Here is a 23,395-nt window from a genome sequence, read left to right as displayed (position 1 = left end):
AAAACAGCCACAAAGCATGATGTTTCCACCCCCATGCTTCACAGTAGGTATGGTGTTCTTTGGATGCAACTCAGCATTCTTTGTCCTCCAAACACGACGAGTTGAGTTTTTACCAAAAAGTTATATTTTGGTTTCATCTGACCATATGACATTCTCCCAATCTTCTTCTGGATCATCCAAATGCTCTCTAGCAAACTTCAGACGGGCCTGGACATGTACTGGCTTAAGCAGGGGGACACGTCTGGCACTGCAGGATTTGAGTCCCTGGCGGCGTAGTGTGTTACTGATGGTAGGCTTTGTTACTTTGGTCCCAGCTCTCTGCAGGTCATTCACTAGGTCCCCCCGTGTGGTTCTGGGATTTTTGCTCACCGTTCTTGTGATCATTTTGACCCCACGGGGTGAGATCTTGCGTGGAGCCCCAGATCGAGGGAGATTATCAGTGGTCTTGTATGTCTTCCATTTCCTAATAATTGCTCCCACAGTTGATTTCTTCTAACCAACCTGCTTACCTATTGCAGATGCAGTCTTCCCAGCCTGGTGCAGGTCTACAATTTTGTTTCTGGTGTCCTTTGACAGCTCTTTGGTCTTGGCCATAGTGAAGTTTGGAGTGTGACTGTTTGAGGTTGTGGACAGGTGTCTTTTATACTGATAACAAGTTCAAACAGGTGCCATTAATACAGGTAACAAGTGGAGGACAGAGGAGCCTCTTAAAGAAGAAGTTACAGGTCTGTGAGAGCCAGAAATCTTGCTTGTTTGTAGGTGACCAAATACTTATTTTCCACCATCATTTGCAAATAAATTCATTAAAAATCCTACAATGTGATTTTCTGGATTTTTTTTCCTCATTTTGTCTGTCATAGTTGAAGTGTACCTATGATGAAAATTACAGGCCTCTCTCATCTTTTTAAGTGGGAGAACTTGCACAATTGGTGGCTGACTAAATACTTTTTTGCCCCACTGTATTTTGTATATATATACATATATATTTTATTTTTATTTTTCGATATGTATACTTTGACAATGAACTTGCCATGTCAATAAAGTCAATTGAATTGAATTGAATTGAGTGAGAGAGGAAGAGAGATAGTGAGAGAGGAAGAGAGAAGGAGAGAATGAGGAAGGGGAGTTGTACCTGGCATAGGGTCAGACCTCCCCTACCTCGCTACTGATCCCCCCTTCACACTCTCACTCGGCCCCAATGCCACCCAGAATGACAGAGACGGATTGTCAGTCTGACTGAAGGTGAGGTTTGTGTCTGCATCTGTGTTAGTGTGTGCGTGTCTGTGTGAAGGTGAGGCAAGGTTGCTGCAGTCGAGAGAAGCGGACACTTTTACGTCAGCCCTCTGTCCGCTGGCAGGGGAGGAGAGAGGGCATCGGCCTGGCATAAATTACATTTATACACCTTCAGAGAGAGAGAGAGGGGGGGAGAGAGAGAGGGGGGGGAGAGAGAAGAGAGGAGAGAGAGAGAGATGCATAGGATCGTCTCAGCTATATTTAGTCCAGTATTACTGAAGCTGTTTTATACTGTATAATATAATTGTTATTATTATTAGCATTTTGTGGGTGCTCATATTTGTCCTATTTCACACATGTACAAGTTAATACACGTGTGAATTGGAAATGTGCTTTTTTTGCATAATGACAAAACTCTCCCTGAGACATCCTCGGAGAGTTGGGTCACGGCCAGGGTCACCATTGTTCAGCACCCTTGGAGGAATTAGGTTTAAGGGCCTTGCTCAACAGATCAACAGATTTCTCACCTTGCCGGCACGAGGATTCAAACTGGCGACATTTTGTCTGCTAGCCCATTGCTCGAACCGCTAGGATACCCAAATTAGACGAAATACCCGAGCCCTATACAGATAGTCTACTGGGTGAATTGCCACAGGGCCCAGCTTCTCTGTTGTGTGTTTGAGCAGCACATCAACATCTTACCAGCTGACATCTAGGCCTACCCACAGAGAGACACAGGGCTACTGGTTCTTCACATTACATTACAGTCAGTGTATATGATGTGACTGGTAGATGAATCAGTAGGGCAGACTGGCAGACTGTCTGGGAATGACCAAATGAACGTACTCAAGGAAGGATTTGAATGAGGTTGAATGTGATACATGGAGTTGACTGATTTGAATGTGACATGATTTAAAATGAAGAACTGACTGACTTGAATTAGGTCTATGTGATATTAGTTGATATGAGTTTAGAGTGTAGCTCGAAGGAAACACTGTCAAACATATTCATCTCTATTCAGACGACATGTATGTATGCCATTGCCCCAACTGTTGACCAGGCTGTTAGAGCGGCAATCTGACCTTGTTACCTTACAGAACGCCCTGTTTGGTTTAAAACTTGTACTTAATGTGGGAATGACTAAATACATGATGTTCTGTAATTCTCTCCAGAATGATCCAGATGGATTCGATATTTATTAATTGGATGGTTCTTCCAATGATCGGCTTCCCGCCTACAAATATTTGGGCATTTGGATTGACAAAGACTTCATGTTTAAAAAACATACGGATGAACTAGTGAAAAAGCTAAGATTTAAAGTTTTTTAGAAATAGATCATCCAGGCTGTATCACAACCGACCGTGATTGGGAGTCCCATAGGGCGGTGCACAATTGGCCCAGTGTCGTCCGGGTTTGACCGGTGTAGGCCGTCATTGTCAAAATAATTTGTTCTTAGCTGACTTGCTAGTTAAATAAAGGTTACATTTAAATATACGTGATAAATAAAAACATATACCAATTTCATTTAAGGACCAAAAAACTGACAGCTGTACCATATAAATTGCAAAACAGTTGGGAAGAGATTTTCGATGTACCCATTCCATGGCACATGGTTTATGATACGCAAAACAACGCCAGATTCAAAACTTCTAATTTTTCAATGTAAATTACTATACAAAATATTTGCAACCAATAGAACATTATATATATGGGGGATACAATCTTCCCAGCTCTGCAGATTTTGCTGTGAGGAGGCAGAGTCATTAGATCATTTATTTTGGTATTGTCCATATGTAGCTCGTTTTTGGTCACAGGTCCGGGAATGGCTGAAGAATTGCAATATTTGTTATAACTAACGCTGCAGATAGCAATACTGGGTGATTTGAAAAGCCATAGTCAATCAATCAATAATATAATAATTATTTTAGTAAAAAATGTTTATCTTTAATCTACAATCTTTCGAAGCTATGAGAATAGAAAGGTTCAGTAATTTTGTGAAGCATCACAGCACAGCGCAAATAGAAATCCCAAATGGATGGTGTTAAGAGATAGATGGGAGGGGTTGAATGGAGCTGAAGGGTGGGACTAATAACAAGATAACCAATGTAAAACATAGGGTGTCTGTAAAATGTATATAGGTTCATAAATGTTGTAAAATAGCACAGTTACAAATATAAATCAACTGGATGGACATCAGAAATAGAGGAAGGACTAAAAACAAACAAAATATAACTATTGTAAAATAGATTGTGTCTGTAAAAGGTGTATCATATGTTTAAACTGAAGGTAGAAGCCTACGTGTTATTGTTTATTAGTTTACTCCAATTGGGGAAAGGGTGGTAGGGTTTGCGGGGAATAATAAAGGTATATTAAAAAAAAAGTATGTATATCTAAATACATTTAAGTCATTTAGCAGACGCTCTTATCCAGAGCGACTTACAAATTGGAAAGTTCATACATATTCATCCTGGTCCCCCCGTGGGGAATGAACCCACAACCCTGGCGTTGCAAGCGCCATGCTCTACCAACTGAGCCACACAGGTATGTGTATGTATGTATGTATGTATGCATATGTATGTGTATGTGTATGGGTATGTACGCGTATGTATATGGATATATATTTACCCCAAAAAGATATGGGGGATTGGAAATGATGCAGACAATTACATTGATGGAAGCAACAATCTTTCCGCAATATTAAGCTGATCCACCCCTAAGAAAAAAAAAGAAAAAAAAAGAAAAAACACCTTCTACTAAAACTGTTATTTCTTATTTGTTTTTGAAGTTACAAGCCTGAAACCTTGAACATAGACTGCTGACACCCTGTGGAATATGACCTTTCTCTTGCATTTCTAAGAGGATGGTGTCTCAAACAAATTTGTATGGTTTGTTTTTCTTTGGATTTTCTCCTACCATATCTTTTGTGTTATGTTCTCCTACATTATTTTAACAAATAATAACCAAAGTGTTTTCTTTCCAATGGTACCAATTATATGCATATCCTGGCTTCAGGGCCTGAGCTACAGGCAGCTTACTTTGGGCACGTCATTCAGACAGAAATTGAGAAAAAAGGGGCCTAGCCCTAAGAAGTTTTAATGCACGAAATCTTAAATTTGTTTTACCTAATTTCTGCCAGCATGTCATATCTGCAACCAGAAGAAAAAACTTCTCTAGGCCACCTTTACTCCACACACAAAGATGCGTACAAAGCCCTCCCTCGCCCTCCATTTGGCAAAACTGACCATAATTCTTTACTCCTGATTTTTGCTTTAGAGCCAAAACTCAAGTCGGAAGTACCAGTGACTTGCTCATTACGGAAGTGGTCAGATGAAGCGGATGCTATGCTACAGGATTGTTTTGCTAGCCCAGACTAGAATATGTTCCAGGATTCCTCTGATGTCATTGAGGAGTACACCACCTCAGTCACCGGCTTCATAAATAAGTGCATCAACGACGTCGCCCCCACAGTGACCCCCACAGGTTGGAGTCATTAAAACTCATTTTTCAACCACTCCACAAATTTCTTGTTAACAAACTATAGTTTTGGCAAGTCGGTTAAGACATCTACTTTGTGCATGACGCAAGTACATTTTCCAACAATTGTTTACAGACAGATTATTTCACTTATAATTCACTGTATCACAATTCCAGTGGGTTAGAAGTTTAATGCCTTTAAGTAGCTTGTAAAATTCCAGAAAACTATGTCATGGCTTTAGAAGCATCTGATAGGCTAATTGACATAATTTGAGTCAATTGGGGGTGTACCTGTGGATATATTTCAAGGCCTACCTTCAAACTCAGTGCCTCTTTGCTTGACATCATGGGGAAATCAAAAGAAATCAGCCAAGACCTCAGAAGGTGCCACGTTCATCTGTACAAACAATATTGCGCAAATATAAACACCTTGGGAGCACGCAGCCGTCATACTGCTCAGGAAGGAGACGCATTCTGTCTCCTTGAGATGAACGTACTTTGGTGCGAAAGTGAAAATCAATCTCAGAACAACAGCAAAGGACCGTGTGAAGATGCTGGAGGAAACAGGTACAAAAGTATCTATATCCACATTAAAACGAGTCCTATATTGACATAACCTGAAAGGCCGCTCAGCAAGGAAGAAGCCACTGCTCCAAAACCGCCATAAAAAAAACAGACTACGGTTTGCAACTGCACATGGGGACAAAGATCATACTTTTGGGAGAAATGTCCTCTGGCCTGATGAAACAAAAATAGAACTGTTTGGCCATAATGACCATCGTTATGTTTGGGGAAAAAGGGGGAGGCTTGCAAGCTGAAGAACACCATCCCAACTGTGAAGCACGGGGGTGGCAGCATCATGTGCTTTTCTGCAGGAGGGACTGGTGCACTTCACAAAATAGATGGCATCATGAGGGTGGAAAATTATGTTGATGTATTGAAGCAACATCTCAAGACATCAGTCAGGAAGTTAAAGCTTTTTCGCAAATGGGTCTTCCAAATGGACAAATGACCCCAAGCATACTTCCACAGTTGTGGCAAAATGGCTTAAGGACAACAAAGTCAAGGTAGTGGAGTGGCCATCACAAAGCCTTGACCTCAATTCTCTAGAAAATTTGTGGGCAGAACTGAAAAAGCGTGTACGAGCAAGGAGGCCTACAAACCTGACTCAGTTACACCAGCTCTGTCAGGAGGAATGGGCCAAAATTCACCCAACTTATTGTGGGAAGCTTGTGGAAGGCTACCTAAAATGTTTGACCCAAGTTAAATAATTTAAAGGCAATGCTACCAAATACTAATTGAGTGTATGTAAACTTCTGACCCACTGGGAATGTGATGAAAGAAGTAAAATATTGAATAAATCATTCTCTCTACTATTATTCTGACATTTCACATTCCTAAAATAAAGTGGTGATCCTAACTGACCTAAGACAGGGAATTTTTAATGTCAGGAATTGTGAAAAACTGAGTTTAAATGAATTTGGCTGAGGTGTATGTAAACTTCCGACTTCAACTGTACATATCCCAACCAGAAGCCATGGATTAAAGTCAACTTCCACACTGAGCTAAAGGCTAGAGCTGCCGCTTTCAAGGAGCGTGACACTAATCCGGATGCTTATAAGAAATCCCGCTATGCCCTCCGACAAACCATCAAACAGGCAAACCGTCAATACAGGACTAAGATTGAATCCTACTACATCGACTCGGAGTTCAGAGACAGGACAACAACCTCTCTCGCAACATGAGACCATGACAGTTACCCCTTATCAAGCCTAGCTAGCTAGCGGTTTGCATGCACCTTTATCGTGTACAAAATTATAGCTAGGGTCTGAAAGAATGATATGTATTGAATATTTGTGAAATTATTGAGAATGTCCTCAAAACTCAAATAAGCATCATTAATTGTCCTTATTTAGCATATCAAAATGCATATCAAGATCCTGATATGGACCTCAGTCAAGATTATGTGTTTTGTATGTTCTGAGAAAATATACTGTCTAGGCCTACTGTCAGTATTCGGAGTAATCCCAATATCGTACAGTGGCAAGAAAAAGTATGTGAACCCTTTGGAATTACCTGGATTTAAATTGGTCATAAAATTGTATCTGATCTTCATCTAAGTCACAACAATAGACAAACACAGTCTGCTTAAACTAATAACACACAAACAATTATACGTTTTCATGTCTTTATTGAACAAAGTATGTGAACCCTTGGATTTAACAACTGGTTGACACTCCTTTGGCAGCAATAACCTCAACCAAACTTTTTCTTTAGTTGCTTATCAGACCTGCACAACGGTCAGGAGGAATTTTGGACCATTCATCTTTACAAAACTGTTTCAGTTCAGCAATATTCTTAGGATGTCTGGTGTGAACCATTCTCGAGATCATGATACACAATTTTAAATCGGGTTGAGGTCAGGACTCTGACTGGGCCACTCCAGAAGGTGTATTATCTTCTGTTGAAGCCATTCTGTTGTTGATTTACTTCTGTGTTTTGGGTCGTTGCCCTGTTGCATCACCCAACTTTTGTTGAGCTTCAATTGGCGGACAGATAGCCTTACATTCTCCTGCAAAATGTCTTGATAAACTTGGGAATTCATTTTTTCGTCGATGATAGCAAGCTGTCCAGGCCCTGAGGCAGCAAAGCAGCCCCAAACCATGATGCTCCCTCCACCATACTTTACAGTTGGGATGAGGTTTTTATGTTGGTGTGCTCTGCCTTTATTTCTCCACACATAGTGTTGTGTGTTCCTTCCAAACAACTCAACTTTAGTTTAATCTGTCCACAGAATATTTTGCCAGAAGCGTTGTGAAACATCCAGGTGCTCTTTTGCGAACTTCATTTTTTTTTTGAACAGCAGTGTCTTCTTCTATGGTGTCCTCCCATGAACACCATTCTTGTTTAGTGTTCTACATATTGTAGTCTTGTCAACAAAGATGTTAGCATGTTCCAGATATTTCTGTAAGTCTTTAGCTGACACTATGATTCTTCTTAACCTCATTGAGCATTCTGCGCTGTGCTCTTGCAGTCATCTTTGCAGGACAGCCACTCCTAGGGAGAGTAGTAACAGTGCTGAACTTTCTCCATTTATAGACCATTTGTCTTACTGTGGACTGATGAATATCAAGACTTTTAGAGATACTTTTGTAACCCTTTCCAGCTTTATGCAAGTCAACAATTCTTAATTGTAGGTCTTCTGAGATCTCTTTTGTTCAAGGCATGGTTCACATCAGACAATGATTCTTGTGAATAGCAAACTCAAGTTGTGTGAGTGTTTTTTATATGGCAGGGCAGCTTTAACCAACATCTCCAATCTCGTCTCATTGATTGGACTCCGGGTTAGCTGACTCCTGACACCAATTATCTTTTGGAGAAGTCATTAGCCTAGGGGTTCACATACTTTTTCCAACCTACACTGTGAATGTTTAAATGATGTATTCAATATAGACAAGACAAATACAATAATGTGTGTGTTATTTGTTTAAGCACACTGTTGTTGTGACTAAGATGAAGATCAGATAACATTTGATGAATAGATATAGACATCTGCTGCAAAACACCAAAAAATGTGCCCAATGACATTCCGTTATTGTCATTGATGATGCCTACATTGTGTCTTGTTGACAAATTGACCTTTTTTTGTAGCCTGAAAGGTCAGGACACCTGAAATGGGTCTGAAACTGTCTCGGGAAAAACAGGATGCTCACACTAACACATACGGTCAACATACTAGACTAGGCTACAATGTGTATTACCATGAACTTCTAATAGGCATACCGGTAGCCAGTGCTGTAGTGGTAAAATAAATAGGTGGGTAAACTATGATTCCCGGGTGCGGTAAAAAAACATGTTTCTGAAAAAGGCATTTAGGCTACTTGTGTTTACCCTCCACTAGAGTCCTACACAACTGCTGGTAGCCTACCCTCTCAGCCGGGGCAATTTTACACACTTGAACACATGCAGAACAGGTAGCCTAGATTCAATATAGTATAATGATATAATTACTTTCCTTACATTAATGACATTGGAAACAGGATGTACCTGAGTTCAAAAGGGAATATTTATGTAAATAAGGTATCTGTTTTACATTTTTTATACACTTGCTAAAATGTATCATTTCTAGAAAACTGTTTTCGCTTTGTCATTATGGGGCATTGTGTGTAGATTGTTGAGGAAAATGTTTTATTTAATATATTTTAGAATAAGGCTGTAACGTAACAAAATGTGGAAAAAGTCCGGGGGTCTCAATATTTTCCAAAAGCACTGTAAGTGTATGTAAAAGTACATAAATAATTAGCCTACATGTCAAAGTGTAGGGGAGGAGCCTGAAAATGTAGCCAAACTTTAATGAGACTATTAGTTACATTTAGGCAAGATGCCAGTGACGTTTGACAAATATAATGTAGGATCATGATTAGTATTAACGTCTAAAGGCTTGAATCTGTCGACATTTGCTGTACACGACGGTCCCTAGTCCGGAGCCTTCAGCGACGGTCCCCAGTACGGAGCTGGGGACTGACTTGCCTAGTTAAATAAAGGTGAAAAAAATTAAATAGGCTAGTCTTTTTGCTTTTCGTTACTCATCTTGTTGGCTGTCGAAAAGTAAATGTGGACAGTTCTTCTGACATGTTCAGTATGCGCCATGGCTGTTGATGCCTCCGGGAAATTTGAGACCTGACTGAAACACCAAAAAAGTGTTTTCACACAACTCTCTTAAAAACACAATTATTCCCATTGAAGAACCACTTTGGGTGTTTCAGAGTTCTTCCATTCTGTTTTGAAATCAATTCAGTGTATCAGAACACTTCCATTGGGTTTACATTTAAACTCCCTCCAAACACCAGATCTCAGCTTACTTTTCATGGTTTTACTACACAATTATAGTTTTAATGAGGGGGTCAACATTTTTCCACAACACCCCTCTATAGATGTAGAGAGGCTGGAATAAAGAGAGTGAGAGGAAGAGAGAGCTAGAGAGAGAGTGAGATAGAGAGCAGCGGCGGCCACTGATTGGCTGAATACCCGGGGAGCCAGATGGTTGGGGTTGTCAACTAAGCAGCATGACAGAAATATGATGCCAAGTTTTAGAACTACCTGTAGTTTCTTTGAGAATATGTATAAAGTGATCTGTGCATTTGAACAACAGCATCAGTACACCTACACTACATTTCCAAAAGTATGTCGACACGTGCTCGTTGAACATCTCATTCCAAAATCCTCCACTAGATGTTGGAACCTGCTTCCATTCAGCCACGAGCATTAGTGAGGTCAGGCACTGATGTTGGGTGATTAGGCATGGCGCACAGTCGGTGTCCCAATTCATCCCAAAGGTGTTCAATGGGGTTGAGTTCAGGGCTCTGTGTCCACACCGATCTCGACAAACCATTTCTGTATGGACCTCGTTTTGTGCATGGGGGCATTGTCATGCTGAAACAGGAAAGGGCCTTTCCCTAACTGTTGCCACAATGTTGGAAGCACAGAATCGTGTAGGATGTCATTGTATGCTGTAGTGTTAAGAGTTCCCTTCACTAGAACTAACTAGCTCGAACCATGAAAAACAGCCCCAGAGAGAGAGAGAGAGCGCGACAGAGAGAGAGAGAGAGAGAGAGAACGAGAGAGAACGAGAGAGAACGAATAAAGAGAAAGATGTCAGCCAACCTGACTATGCAGCCAAGGTGTGGTGTATCCCATCTTGTTAGCCGGGATGATTTCTGTGCATCTCCCACTTTAAAAGAATGCAGTTGTATGCTTTGTGTTCAAAGGAAAAGTCTCTCCGGAGTTATAGCCTTTATTAAAGCATTAAAGCATTAAAGTCCTCTTATATGTGGGACTCTTCCCTCTCCCCGGAGACAGTTTTCTTTTCTTAAATCAACTATCACGCTAGTGTTAATATATATATATATGGCCCGGGTCCTCATTGCGCTATGGGCCGGCGGTGATATAAAACATGTATATCCTGGACTGGTAATTGTATCTTTAGTGTACTTGAGTAGAACAAATGTGTTTCTCCCATGGCTGTGCTAATGTGATAAAGGGAAAAATTGGCAGTTCATCAGAGCTTCTGCTGAGATGGGGGGCAGGGGGAGAGAGGGATGGAGGGATGGAGAGAGAGAAAAGGCTTGCTGCTTCCTTGCCTCTGTACCTCCTTTACAGCATCAATAGCCACCGTGTGACTCTATTCCACCTTTCTATATCCAGTATATTCCCCTCTCTCTCTCTCTCTCTCTCTCTCTCTCTCTCTCTCTCTCTCTCTCTCTCTCTCTCTCTCTCTCTCTCTCTCTCTCTCTCTCTCTCTCTCTCTCTCTCTCCTCTATATTCCAGACCCTCTCTCTCCTTCCCTCTCGCCTCTATACCTCTTTCTTTGTGTAAATACTGGATATCTTTATCCTCCTCCCCCTCCTCTCTTTTCAGACAGTGATATTTCACTCCTCTCTTGGCCCTGGCCCTGCTTTATACTAAAACCTGTGATAATGTAACAAATTATAAACAGGAAAGCATTTCTGCTTCATTTAAATGATAAGAGTCAGTCACGAGGAGAGGACGAGACAGGACCATAAATAAAACATGGAGAGGATTGTGTGTGTGTGTCGGTCCGTAGCCTCATCCAGCAGCACAGGAGTATCTCTCCTCATGATATCCCTTCTTCCCTCCCTCCATCCCTCCTTCCTCTGTTGAGTGTCTCTCTCCCCTCTGACAGCTCTCCCGGCCCTGGAATGAGAGTGTGTTATCAGTGAGTGGTGTGTCAGTCACAGTGGGGTAGAGGAGGGGAAGGGTAGAGGAGGGGGCTGAGCTAGGTCAGCGAAGGCAGCGGGGGCTTGTTTGGAGTGTCAGAGACACAGGCCTCTGTATCCTGTGCGTGCGACGTGCGTGCGTGCGTGTGTATGTCAGAGTCGGAGGCCTCTCTATCCACTGTGTGTGTGTATGTGTATGCATGCGTGTGTGTGTGTATGTGTATGCGTGTGTGTGTGTGCGTGCGTGCTTATGACAGGCGCCTCTATTGAGCTAGTGTCATCTGCAGGGCAGCAGGAAAGGGCATCTGTTCTAATGTTCAGTCCTAATACCCACTAATATCATACATCCTAATAGAAATCTTAAGCTCTCCGTCTGTTCCCGGCCTGTTTGCACAGTAATGTATTTACACATCCTCAGCTCAATGCATTTATTGTAATACGCTCTGGATAAGGCTGTCTGCTAACTGACATCAATGTAAATATAGAATAATGCCCTTCCTCTGTGTGTCGAGCATACTAATAAACTAATGTAGTGTAGATCTGATACAAACCTGCTCGGATTCACTCCTCTGAATATCTTCTGTTGCCAAAGCAGCCCATATGGGATCTCATTTAAAAACATCTGTCGTGTCTTTATTATGGATTAAATTATATCACATGCTATTTTATGAAATCAATTCTCTGTAATTAATATTACCTAATTACCTTAATATTACCTATTACCTTAATATTTCCTAAACTAATCATGTGAATGTAATTAACTAGGAAGTCGGGGCACCACGGAAGATTGTTTACAGAGCTATTGTCTTCCGAATAAACTCTTAAAGACCTGGTAATCTTTTATATCAACAGCAGTCAATTATTAATCGTCACCTTATTTAGTCTCATCTGAACGTCGTAAAATTCTTGGTTGTCTTCACGAACACTGGCTAACAAGTTCAATCAGCAATACAACGTTTGGTTTAATTATGTATTTACTAAATACCTAAATAATCACACAGAATTACATATACACAGGATGGATCATACATTGATGACTAATTATGTCATAAAAGAAACGTCCCTAGAGGACGAAACCGATATGACGGCTGGTTACACAAAGAAAGGGGGTTGGGTTTGAATGAAAGCGCGGGAAGACTGAGGAACAAAAGGATTGGGTCTCTATCGGACCTTATGAAGCTATGCCATCGTAAATACAGAATCTTATGCATTCTAAATATCCGCCCATTCGGTAAAAGGAATACGCAAGAAATATATTTACTCTGAGCTGCGCTTCGATAGATTTGTCGAAGATGGAAGGCTGTGTTGCCCAGCAGAGAACTCCCTTGTCCTTTGAATAATATTTTTGGGCGGATACGTTGTAGTACCCTGTCATTCTGAAGAAATTGTCCGTCCTTTCCTCGGCCACGCACGTTTACAGCTGCTGCTGATAACTCGACGTCTAGGATGTATCACTTCTTTAGTGAATAAGAGTTCAAAGTTCATACCAAGTTGCCATACTATAAGCTCATGCTATATTCTGGTGGTGTAGTCAAATTCATCCATCCAGCGTGGCGATCGTCACCTCCACGTTGAAATTCGGCCCCTTCTAAATGTATGGACATCGGTCCCACGTCATCGGGAACACAATGTTAATTTCCTTTTGTTGTAGTTGTTCAACCATTCACAACCAGAGCTCATGCTTAGTTTGCCGTGAATTGGGTCAAGGGGGCTCTTATAGAAATGTAGAAAAGGGGTTGGTTCATCCTTTCCAACCAATGCCTATTCACTGATTGACATTTTACTTATGAAAACAATTCTCTCGTTTTAAAAGATAAGATTACATTTAATCTTTTCACAAATAGTTTCATATTTCAACATTTAAATTGCACAACAATTCCATGTGAATCTGATATTTAGAATGTGTAGACTTTCCAAGATACAGTTTATGTCCTCCTATCATCAGTAATAATGTCTCAGACGACAACTGATCTGACATCATATTCTTTAAGTACCAATGGACACTTTCAACTGGTTGGATTACATAAAGAGTGTTCTTTTCCCCAATCTTTTGATGTTACAATACTCTCTCTATGTTAACAAAGGGCTTTCCAAGAGTCCATTCTGTAGAGTGGAGAGAAAAAGGGGGAAAGATCTTTATGGAGGGTCATAAACCTCTCCCAACAGGGCAACATCATGACACAGCGTATAAGTAAATATTAAGTAAATGTCAGGATTTTCCCCGAAGGGAGGGAATAAGCAGGAAATCCGGAATCCGCCTATCAGGATTTCTGAAAAAACTGGGAATTTGGGAAAGTTACAGGAATTTTGCAACCTTATAAAGGCCTATAATGTTTGTAAAGGTAGTCCATACAAAATTACAGAGAGCTAACTGGGAAATTACTCAAAAATTACTCTAAAACAGATTCACACAACAGGAACAGCCTTATCATTCACACTGACATAAAGCCTCTGCTAGTTACTACCTTAATGACACTTCACATTTTACCATCTCTCTCTCGCTCTCTCGCTATCTCTCACTATGCTCTGTCCCTACATCTGTCTGTCTGTCTGTCTGTCTACCTGTCTGTCTGTCTGTCTGTCTGTCTGTCTGTCTGTCTGTCTGTCTGTCTGTCTGTCCCAGATCAGAGTCCACAGCAGATACCTGACTCCCAACCCTGCCTTATTACATCAGCAGATAAACTAATGGGTCAGAGGGACAGGTCAGACAATGGGACATTCTACCACACACACACACTCACACATACATACACACACGCACGCACGCACGCACGCATGCGCACACACACACACACACACACAAAACGTACACACATACACTTACACACAAACACACACTGAAAGCGGAGAGCTTTTAAAGCTGTTTGTTTGCCAGTGTCCAGTGATCGGTGCTCAGTGAGTCATTAAAAGCTTTCCACTGCCACTGGCCAGGCCTTGGGTTAATCTGGGCCTGTAAAACACACTGTTCTACTGCACAGCTACATTCAATGGACTGGTTGTGAGAGATGACGTGAGAGAGAGAAAGGTGAGAGAGGCAGATAGCCTACAGCTGAGAGAGAGACAGGTAAGAAAGACAGGTGATAGACAGGTGTTAATCTGGGCCGCTCTCTACAGCACCTGCTGTCAATGGGACAGGTGAGAAATACAAGTGAGGGAAAGAAGAAGAAGAAGAATCTCGAGGGTCTCTTGAAGCAACAGTAGTTGAAAAAGAACGAAGGCAGCAAAGAGAGGTAAAAAAATAAGAAGAGGAAAAAAACATTTTCTAAAACGAACAAAGGAGTGCTAGTCGGGGTTTCAAAGGGGTGCGTGGCTCTAAGCAGGATGAAGCTCTTCCCAATTCATTTACATCACCATGACAACTCTTCAGATCTCCACGCACGCCATTGGCTGGTTACAGATTCCAAGAGCGGCCTTCTCTCTACGTCCTTCTCTTTCTCCGTCTTTCCGTCTCTCTCTCGCCGTCTCCGCAGTCTTCAATCAGCCGTCATGAAAGTGCAAGTCTTAAGTATCTTCCAGACAGACCGTTGTTGAGTCGAGCCGAGCGCCGCCTTGCCTTCATCCCCAAAGACGTTTTGGGCCAGACTTATTTCCCCTGCACCTTTTTCAACTCCTCTAAAGAGGCGAGGAGAGAAGAGGTGGATAGAAAACACTTGAGAGAGAGGGGGAATGTGTTAGAAAAGAGAGAGTGGTTTTATCTGTGCTACCACAGAGCATGCTAGCCAGACACAGCAAGAGGGGGAGAGGGGGATAGACATAAACATTTTGAGAGAGAGGGGAGAAAGAGAGAAGAGAGGGGAGAAAGAGAGAAGAGAGGGGGACATTGAAGGTCTATGAACATATTTCTCTGGAGTTTTGATCTAAATGGAAGCAGTTGCTTTGACTGTGTTTGTGTTTTAATATTCATGGCTGGGGTGAAGAGTGGTTTTGGTCAACAGGAAGCTCATTTGTGGCTTAGGTTTTAGAATGAGGGGATTTCTGGTAGGGAAATAAACTGGAAGATTATCCCTGTGTGTAATTCACTCAGACTGAATCGTGAAGGCTGCTGGGCTATACATCTTACTCTCCTTCAGGGACAGGATCCCCACACTGTTAGATACTCCTTACAAAGCTTGTATCAGGACAAGGCAAGGACCAGGAGATGGTCAAAACTTTGTCATTGAAATGTTAACTTTTTAACACTTCAAAACTGAATCAAAATGTGTCAAGCACAGAATAAAGTACGTACAGTGTCAAGGACAAAGTAACATTGAGTTATGTTTGATCCACAGAATAATTGTGCATTCTAATTGGTCCACAGGTGCATGGAAAAAGCGTCAGTCTCTTCTTGGATGGACTGGAGGAGGACGGCACGCCCTTTGACACTCGACCTCTGACCTCACCCATCTCTGACATCAGAATGGACAGTACCATGAGAGTCGGACTGAGCTCTAACGGTAACAACAAGATAACACATGATGCATATATACATTACTTATAGTACATGGTATGTACACCTGCCTAGGGAAATACCATGGAAATACATGGTTGTAGGAACAAATTGCAACATGTAGGTAGATCCATGCAATCTAGGGCATAGATCTACACCCCCAGAGGGGTTATGAGCTAAGAATCACACAGGAAAGTGTTTTGAAGTGAATATGATCAACTGTGTCAGATATTTCCTTTATAGCCTCCATCAGGGTCAATAGAAACACACTGAAAATGATCGACAACAGAGAATGAAATCTTTAGTGCACTGGTCACCGACTGATCGACTGGTCGATCTTCAAGGCATTCCTAGTCGATCATCAAACATTTCTGTAGAAAAGCCAATGATAAAGGCTTACATTCCTTTTTACGGGTTGTGCTGTTGGCGGTAGGTGCACTTGATTCAGAAGCCCTGCGCACCAGGCAGGCAAAGTGTTCCATTTTGAACCATTTCATTTGTCTGAAAAGACAAACTCCGCCTTTCCAGCGGACCATTAGCTCTGTGGCTAAATCGAGTGCGCCTACTGCGCTGGCCAATCGGATAGCTCAAATCACACTACAGCTTCCAGGACCCTGGCCACAGCAAAGTTTGATAGGAGCCTACATGAGATTTCATCATTTAAAAAACCATGACCAGAGCCAGTCTGTCAAAGAATACAGCAAAGAACTGCTGTTTCTATGAGTGAGTTCATGTTTAAGTTTTTATACAACAAAGAGCTGCTGTTTCTATGAGTGAGTTCATGTTTAAGTTTTTATACAACAAAGAACTGCTGTTTCTATGAGTGAGTTCATGTTTAAGTTTTTAAACAACAAAGAGCTGCTGTTTCTATGAGTGAGTTCATGTTTAAGTTTTTATACAACAAAGAGCTGCTGTTTCTATGAGTGAGTTCATGTTTAAGTTTTTATACAGCAAAGAGCTGCTGTTTCTATGAGTGAGTTCATGTTTAAGTTTTTATACAGCAAAGAGCTGCTGTTTCTATGAGTGAGTTCATGTTTAAGTTTTTATACAGCAAAGAGCTGCTGTTTCTATGAGTGAGTTCAGGTTTAAGTTTTTATACAGCAAAGAGCTGCTGTTTCTATGAGTGAGTTCATGTTTAAGTTTTTATACAACAAAGAGCTGCTGTTTCTATGAGTGAGTTCATGTTTAAGTTTTTATACAGCAAAGAGCTGCTGTTTCTATGAGTGAGTTCATGTTTAAGTTTTTATACAACAAAGAGCTGCTGTTTCTATGAGTGAGTTCATGTTTAAGTTTTTATACAACAAAGAGCTGCTGTTTCTATGAGTGAGTTCATGTTTAAGTTTTTATACAACAAAGAGCTGCTGTTTCTATGAGTGAGTTCATGTTTAAGTTTTTATTCAGCAAAGAACTGCTGTTTCTATGAGTGAGTTCATGTTTAAGTTTTTATACAGCAAAGAGCTGCTGTTTCTATGAGTGAGTTCATGTTTAAGTTTTTATACAGCAAAGAGCTGCTGTTTCTATGAGTGAGTTCATGTTTAAGTTTTTATACAGCAAAGAGCTGCTGTTTCTATGAGTGAGTTCATGTTTAAGTTTTTATACAACAAAGAGCTGCTGTTTCTATGAGTGAGTTCATGTTTAAGTTTTTATACAGCAAAGAGCTGCTGTTTCTATGAGTGAGTTCATGTTTAAGTTTTTATACAACAAAGAGCTGCTGTTTCTATGAGTGAGTTCATGTTTAAGTTTTTATACAACAAATAACTGCTGTTTCTATGAGTGAGTTCATGTTTAAGTTTTTATACAACAAAGAGCTGCTGTTTCTATGTGTGAGTTCATGTTTAAATTTTTATACAGCAAAGAGCTGCTGTTTCTATGAGTGAGTTCATGTTTAAGTTTTTATACAGCAAAGAGCTGCTGTTTCTATGAGTGAGTTCATGTTTAAGTTTTTATACAACAAAGAGCTGCTGTTTCTATGAGTGAGTTCATGTTTAAGTTTTTATACAACAAAGAGCTGCTGTTTCTATGAGTGAGTTCATGTTTAAGTTTTTATACAGCAAAGAGCTGCTGTTTCTATGAGTGAGTTCATGTTTAAGTTTTTATACAACAAAGAGCTGCTGTTTCTATGAGTGAGTTCATGTTTAAGTTTTTATACAGCAAAGAGCTGCTGTTTCTATGAGTGAGTTCATGTTTAAGTTTTTATACAACAAAGAGCTGCTGTTTCTATGAGTGAGTTCATGTTTAAGTTTTTATACAACAAAGAGCTGCTGTTTCTATGAGTGACCTTATGTTTAAGAACTGTCAACACTGTTTTTATTCAACACTATTACAAAACATAAAACATGCTTCTCCCTACTTCCACTTGCACCAGTTGCAATGAATGAGTAAGCAAGTGTATGGATAGCCCTTCGTTTTTATTATTATTAGCAGCTCGTCGTGTCTATTTTAATATCTCTGGTCAGAGGAACAACATGACATGTACATGAGACAGATGCGGTGCGACCGAGTTTGGCCATCAGGTGGAAAACGGTGTCCCCTCTCTCTGGTCAGTCTCACCGGAGGAAAGGAAGGAGAGAGCAGGGGCCGTGAGACTCTGTCCCCTCTCTCTGGTCAGTCTCACTGGAGGAAAGGAAGGAGAGAGCAGGGACTGTGAGAGGCTGACCCTCTCTCTGGTCAGTCTCACCGGAGGAAAGGAAGGAGAGAGCAGGGGCCGTGAGACTCTGTCCCCTCTCTCTGGTCAGTCTCACTGGAGGAAAGGAAGGAGAGAGCAGGGACTGTGAGACTCTGTCCCCTCTCTCTGGTCAGTCTCACCGGAGGAAAGGAAGGAGAGAGCAGGGACCGTGAGAGGCTGACCCTCTCTCTGGTCAGTCTCACTGGAGGAAAGGCAGGAGAGAGCAGGGACCGTGAGACTCTGTCCCCTCTCTCTGGTCAGTCTCACTAGAGGAAAGGAAGGAGAGAGCAGGGACTGTGAGAGGCTGACCCTCTCTCTGGTCAGTCTCACCGGAGGAAAGGAAGGAGAGAGCAGGGACCGTGAGACTCTGTCCCCTCTCTCTGGTCAGTCTCACTGGAGGAAAGGAAGGAGAGAGCAGGGGCCGTGAGACTCTGTCCCCTCTCTCTGGTCAGTCTCACTGGAGGAAAGGAAGGAGAGAGCAGGGACCGTGAGAGGCTGACCCTCTCTCTGGTCAGTCTCACTGGAGGAAAGGAAGGAGAGAGCAGGGACCGTGAGACTCTGTCCCCTCTCTCTGGTCAGTCTCACTGTAGGAAAGGAAGGAGAGAGCAGGGACCGTGAGAGGCTGACCCTATCTCTGGTCAGTCTCACTGGAGGAAAGGAAGGAGAGAGCAGGGACCGTGAGAGGCTGACCCCTCTCTCTGGTCAGTCTCACTGGAGGAAAGGAAGGAGAGAGCAGGAGCCGTGAGACTCTGTCCCCTCTCTCTGGTCAGTCTCACTGGAGGAAAGGAAGGAGAGAGCAGGGACTGTGAGACTCTGTCCCCTCTCTCTGGTCAGTCTCACCGGAGGAAAGGAAAGAGAGAGCAGGGACCGTGAGAGGCTGACCCTCTCTCTGGTCAGTCTCACTGGAGGAAAGGAAGGAGAGAGCAGGGACCGTGAGAGGCTGACCCTCTCTCTGGTCAGTCTCACTGGAGGAAAGGCAGGAGAGAGCAGGGACCGTGAGACTCTGTCCCCTCTCTCTGGTCAGTCTCACTGGAGGAAAGGAAGGAGAGAGCAGGGACCGTGAGAGGCTGACCCTCTCTCTGGTCAGTCTCACTGGAGGAAAGGAAGGAGAGAGCAGGGACCGTGAGAGGCTGACCCTCTCTCTGGTCAGTCTCACCGGAGGAAAGGAAGGAGAGAGCAGGGACCGTGAGAGGCTGACCCTCTCTCTGGTCAGTCTCACTGGAGGAAAGGAAGGAGAGAGCAGGGACCGTGAGAGGCTGACCCTCTCTCTGGTCAGTCTCACTGGAGGAAAGGAAGGAGAGAGCAGGGACCGTGAGAGGCTGACCCTCTGCTGCTCTCTCCCTCCCTCCGTTGTGACTAAATTATGTGTTCAAAACAACTGTGAACTCGGAAATCTCAGACTTTCGACCTCAGTGCGTTCAAGGCCACTGTGATCTACAAAAAAAATGAGATCTGACTGGCAAAAATCTCTTTGAACGGTCATCCAACTCTGAAACTTTGGCATCTTTATCTGAGCTCTGACTTTTCGGATATGACTGACGTCATGATTTGACCTTGTTTTTTTCCCAGAGTTCCCAGTTGTGTTGAAAGCACCATGACAGATGCAGGCACCATCAGTCCAGTAAAATAAAAAAGCTAATGATTTGCTAATTATTTAAATGTATGCTCAGCTGTGCCTCTCAAGTGCTACACCAACTAGATCCCGGCTTTTTGACTACGAAAGTGATCTGGACTCAGAAAAGGTCGGGGACCACTGCTCTAGTGTAAAGTAATGATCAATGGTTTCAGCTACACAGTCATACTGCTCGTCTGCTATTGAACAGTGATTTACACTCAGATAGCATTTGATCAGCCCATGATTGGATCATATTAGTGGTCAGCAGTATTGTTCACCCACACTGATCTGTGCCGTAGATGCTGACCAGGGAATTTAATCAGTAGAATGTTTATCACACTGGGTTGACCCCAATTAGTCGACTGGTCGATTGTTTGGTCGATAGTTTGTTGGTCGACCGAGATGTTTTTTAGGCGAGCAGCAGCAAATATACACTATACCGTTCAAAAGTTTGGGGTCACTTAGAAATATCCTTGTTTTTGAAAGAAAAGCACATTTTTTTGTCCGTTGAAATAACATCAAATTGATCAGAAATACAGTGTAGACATTGTTAATGTTGTAAATGACTATTGTAGCTGGAAACTGCTGATTTTTAATGGAATATCTACATAGGCGTACAGAGGCCCATTATCAGCAACCATCACTCCTGTGTTCCAAAGGCACATTGTGTTAGCTAATCCAAGTTTATAATTTTAAAAGGCTAATTGATCATTAGAAAACCCTTTTGCAATTATGTTAGCACAGCTGAAAACTGTTGTTCTGATTAAAGAAGCAAAAAAACTGGCCTTCTTTAGACCAGTTGAGTATCTGGAGCATCAGCATTTGTGGGATCGATTACAGGCTCAAAATGGCCAGAAACAAAGTCCTTTCCTCTGAAACTCGTCAGTCTATTCGTGTTCTGAGAAATGGAGGCTATTCCATGTGAGAAATTGCCAAGAAACTGAAGATCTCGTACAATGCTGTGTACTACTCCCTTCACAGAACGGCGCAAACTGGCTCTAACCAGAATAGAAAGAGGAGTGAGAGGCCCCGTTGCACAAATGAGCAAGAGGACAAGTACATTAGAGTGTCTAGTTTGAGAAACAGATGCCTCACAAGTCCTCAACTGGCAGCTTCATTAAATAGGGAATAGCAAAACACCAGTCTCAACGTCAACAGTGAAGAGGCGACTCCAGGATGCTGGCCTTCTTGGCAGAGTTCCTCTGTCCAGTGTTTGTGTTCTTTTGCCCATATTAATCTTTTATGTTTATTGGCCAGTCTGAGATATGGCTTTTCTTTGCAACTCTCCCTAGAAGGCCAGCATCCCGGAGTCGCCTCTTCACTGTTGACGTTGAGACTGGTTGAGACTGGTGTTTTGGTGTTTTGTTCTGTGAAGGGAGTAGTACACAGTGTTGTACAATTAGCCTTTTAAAATGATAAACTTGGATTAGCTAACACAATGTGCCATTGGAACACAGGAGTGATGGTTGCTAATACTGGGCCTCTGTACGCCTATGTAGATATTCCATAAAAAATCTGCCGTTTCCAGCTAGTCATCTACATCATTAACAATGTCTACGTTGTATTTCTGATCAATTTGATGTTATTTTAATGGACAAAAAAATGTTTTTTCTTTAAAAAATACTGACATTTCTAAGTGACCCCAAAACAATTAACACAATGAAGTTAGAAAACAATGAATGTGCACAAATTGGTGGAAGAGAGCGCATTCTGGAGAGATGTGCATCTTAGCCACAAGCGGTACCGGAGTGCCAAGTCTAGGACAAAAAGGCTTCTCAACAGTTTTTATCCCAAGCCATAAGACCTGGACTATTTGCATTGTGTGCCCCCCCCACCCCTCTTTTTACGCTGCTGCTACTCTCTGTTTATCATATATGCATAGTCACTTTAACTATACATTCATGTACATACTACCTCAATTGGGCCGACCAACCAGTGCTCCTGCACATTGGCTAACCGGGCTATCTGCTTTGTGTCCCGCCACCCACCACCCGCCAACCCCTCTTTTACGCTACTGCTACTTTCTGTTCATCATATATGCATAGTCACTTTAACAATATCTACATGTACATGTAGCCTCGCTACTTTTATAGCCTCGCTACTGGATATAGCCTGTCTTTTTACTGTTGTTCTATTTCTTTACTTACCTATTGTTCACCTAACACCTTTTTTTGCACTATAGAGCCTGTAAGTAAGCATTTCACTGTAAGGTCTACACCTGTTGTATTCGGCTCATGTGACAAATAAACTTTGATTTGATTTGGAATTGACTTAAATTATGTCAATTAGCCTATCAGAAGCTTCTAAAGCCATGACATCATTTTCTGGAATTTTTCAAGCTGTTTAAAGGCACAGTCAAATTAGTGTATGTAAACTTCTGACCCACTGGAATTGTGATACAGTGAATTATTAGTGAAATAATCTGTCTGTAAACAAAAATGACTTGTGTCATGCACAAAGTAGATGTCCTAACCAACTTGCGAAACTATAGTTTGTTAACAAGAAATTTGTGGAGTGGTTGAAAAACTAGTTTTAATGACTCCAACCTAAGTGTATGTAAACTTCCGACTTCAACTGTATTTATCAACGAATTGGCGATGGCACTAGAACAGCTTGCAGCACCCTGCCTCACCTTGCTAGAATCTGAAGTGAAATGTCTACTGTTTGCTGATGATCTGGTGCTTCTGTCCGCAACCAAGGAGGGCCTACAGCAGCACCTAGATCTTCTGCACAGATTCCGTCAAACCTGGGCCCTGACAGTAAATCTCAGTAAAACAAAAATACAAAAATACTTCAAAAAAAGTCCAGTTGCCAGGACCACAAATACAAATTCCATCTAGACACCATTTCCCTAGAGCACACAAAAAAACGATACATACCTCGGACTAAACATCAGCGCCACAGGTAACTTCCACAAGACTGTGACCGATCTGAGAGACAAGGCAAGAAGGGCCTTCTGTGCCATCATTAACTGTGTGTCTCTATGGTTCCTCTGACTGTTCCCTGTGTGTCTCTGTGGTTCCTCTGACTGTTAACTCTGTGTCTCTATGGTTCCTCTGACTGTTAACTGTGTGTCTCTATGGTTCCTCTGACTGTTATTTGTGTGTCTCTATGGTTCCTCTGACTGTTAACTGTGTGTCTCCATGGTTCCTCTATCTGTTCCCTGTGTGTCTCTGTGGTTCCTCTGACTGTTCCCGGTGTGTCTCTGTGGTTCCTCTGACTGTTAAGTGTGTGTCTCCATGGTT

The 23,395-nt window shown here is 42.0% G+C and overlaps 1 protein-coding gene across 1 annotated transcript in view; it reads left to right on the top strand.

The window, feature by feature from the left end:
- Positions 1-23,395, top strand: part of ush2a (Usher syndrome 2A (autosomal recessive, mild)) — a 504,211-nt gene that overhangs the window by 23,495 nt on the left and 457,321 nt on the right. Inside the window, exon 4 of the mRNA XM_055862864.1 lies at positions 15,742-15,877. Within this exon, the coding sequence (XP_055718839.1) occupies positions 15,742-15,877 (136 nt within the window). The remainder of the gene's footprint in view (positions 1-15,741; positions 15,878-23,395) is intronic.

Source organism: Salvelinus fontinalis, chromosome 15, assembly GCF_029448725.1.
Source record: "Salvelinus fontinalis isolate EN_2023a chromosome 15, ASM2944872v1, whole genome shotgun sequence".
Classification (NCBI taxonomy): Eukaryota; Metazoa; Chordata; class Actinopteri; order Salmoniformes; family Salmonidae; genus Salvelinus; species Salvelinus fontinalis.
Note: the sequence above shows the minus strand (reverse complement) of the source record. Positions and strands in the feature narration are given on the sequence as shown.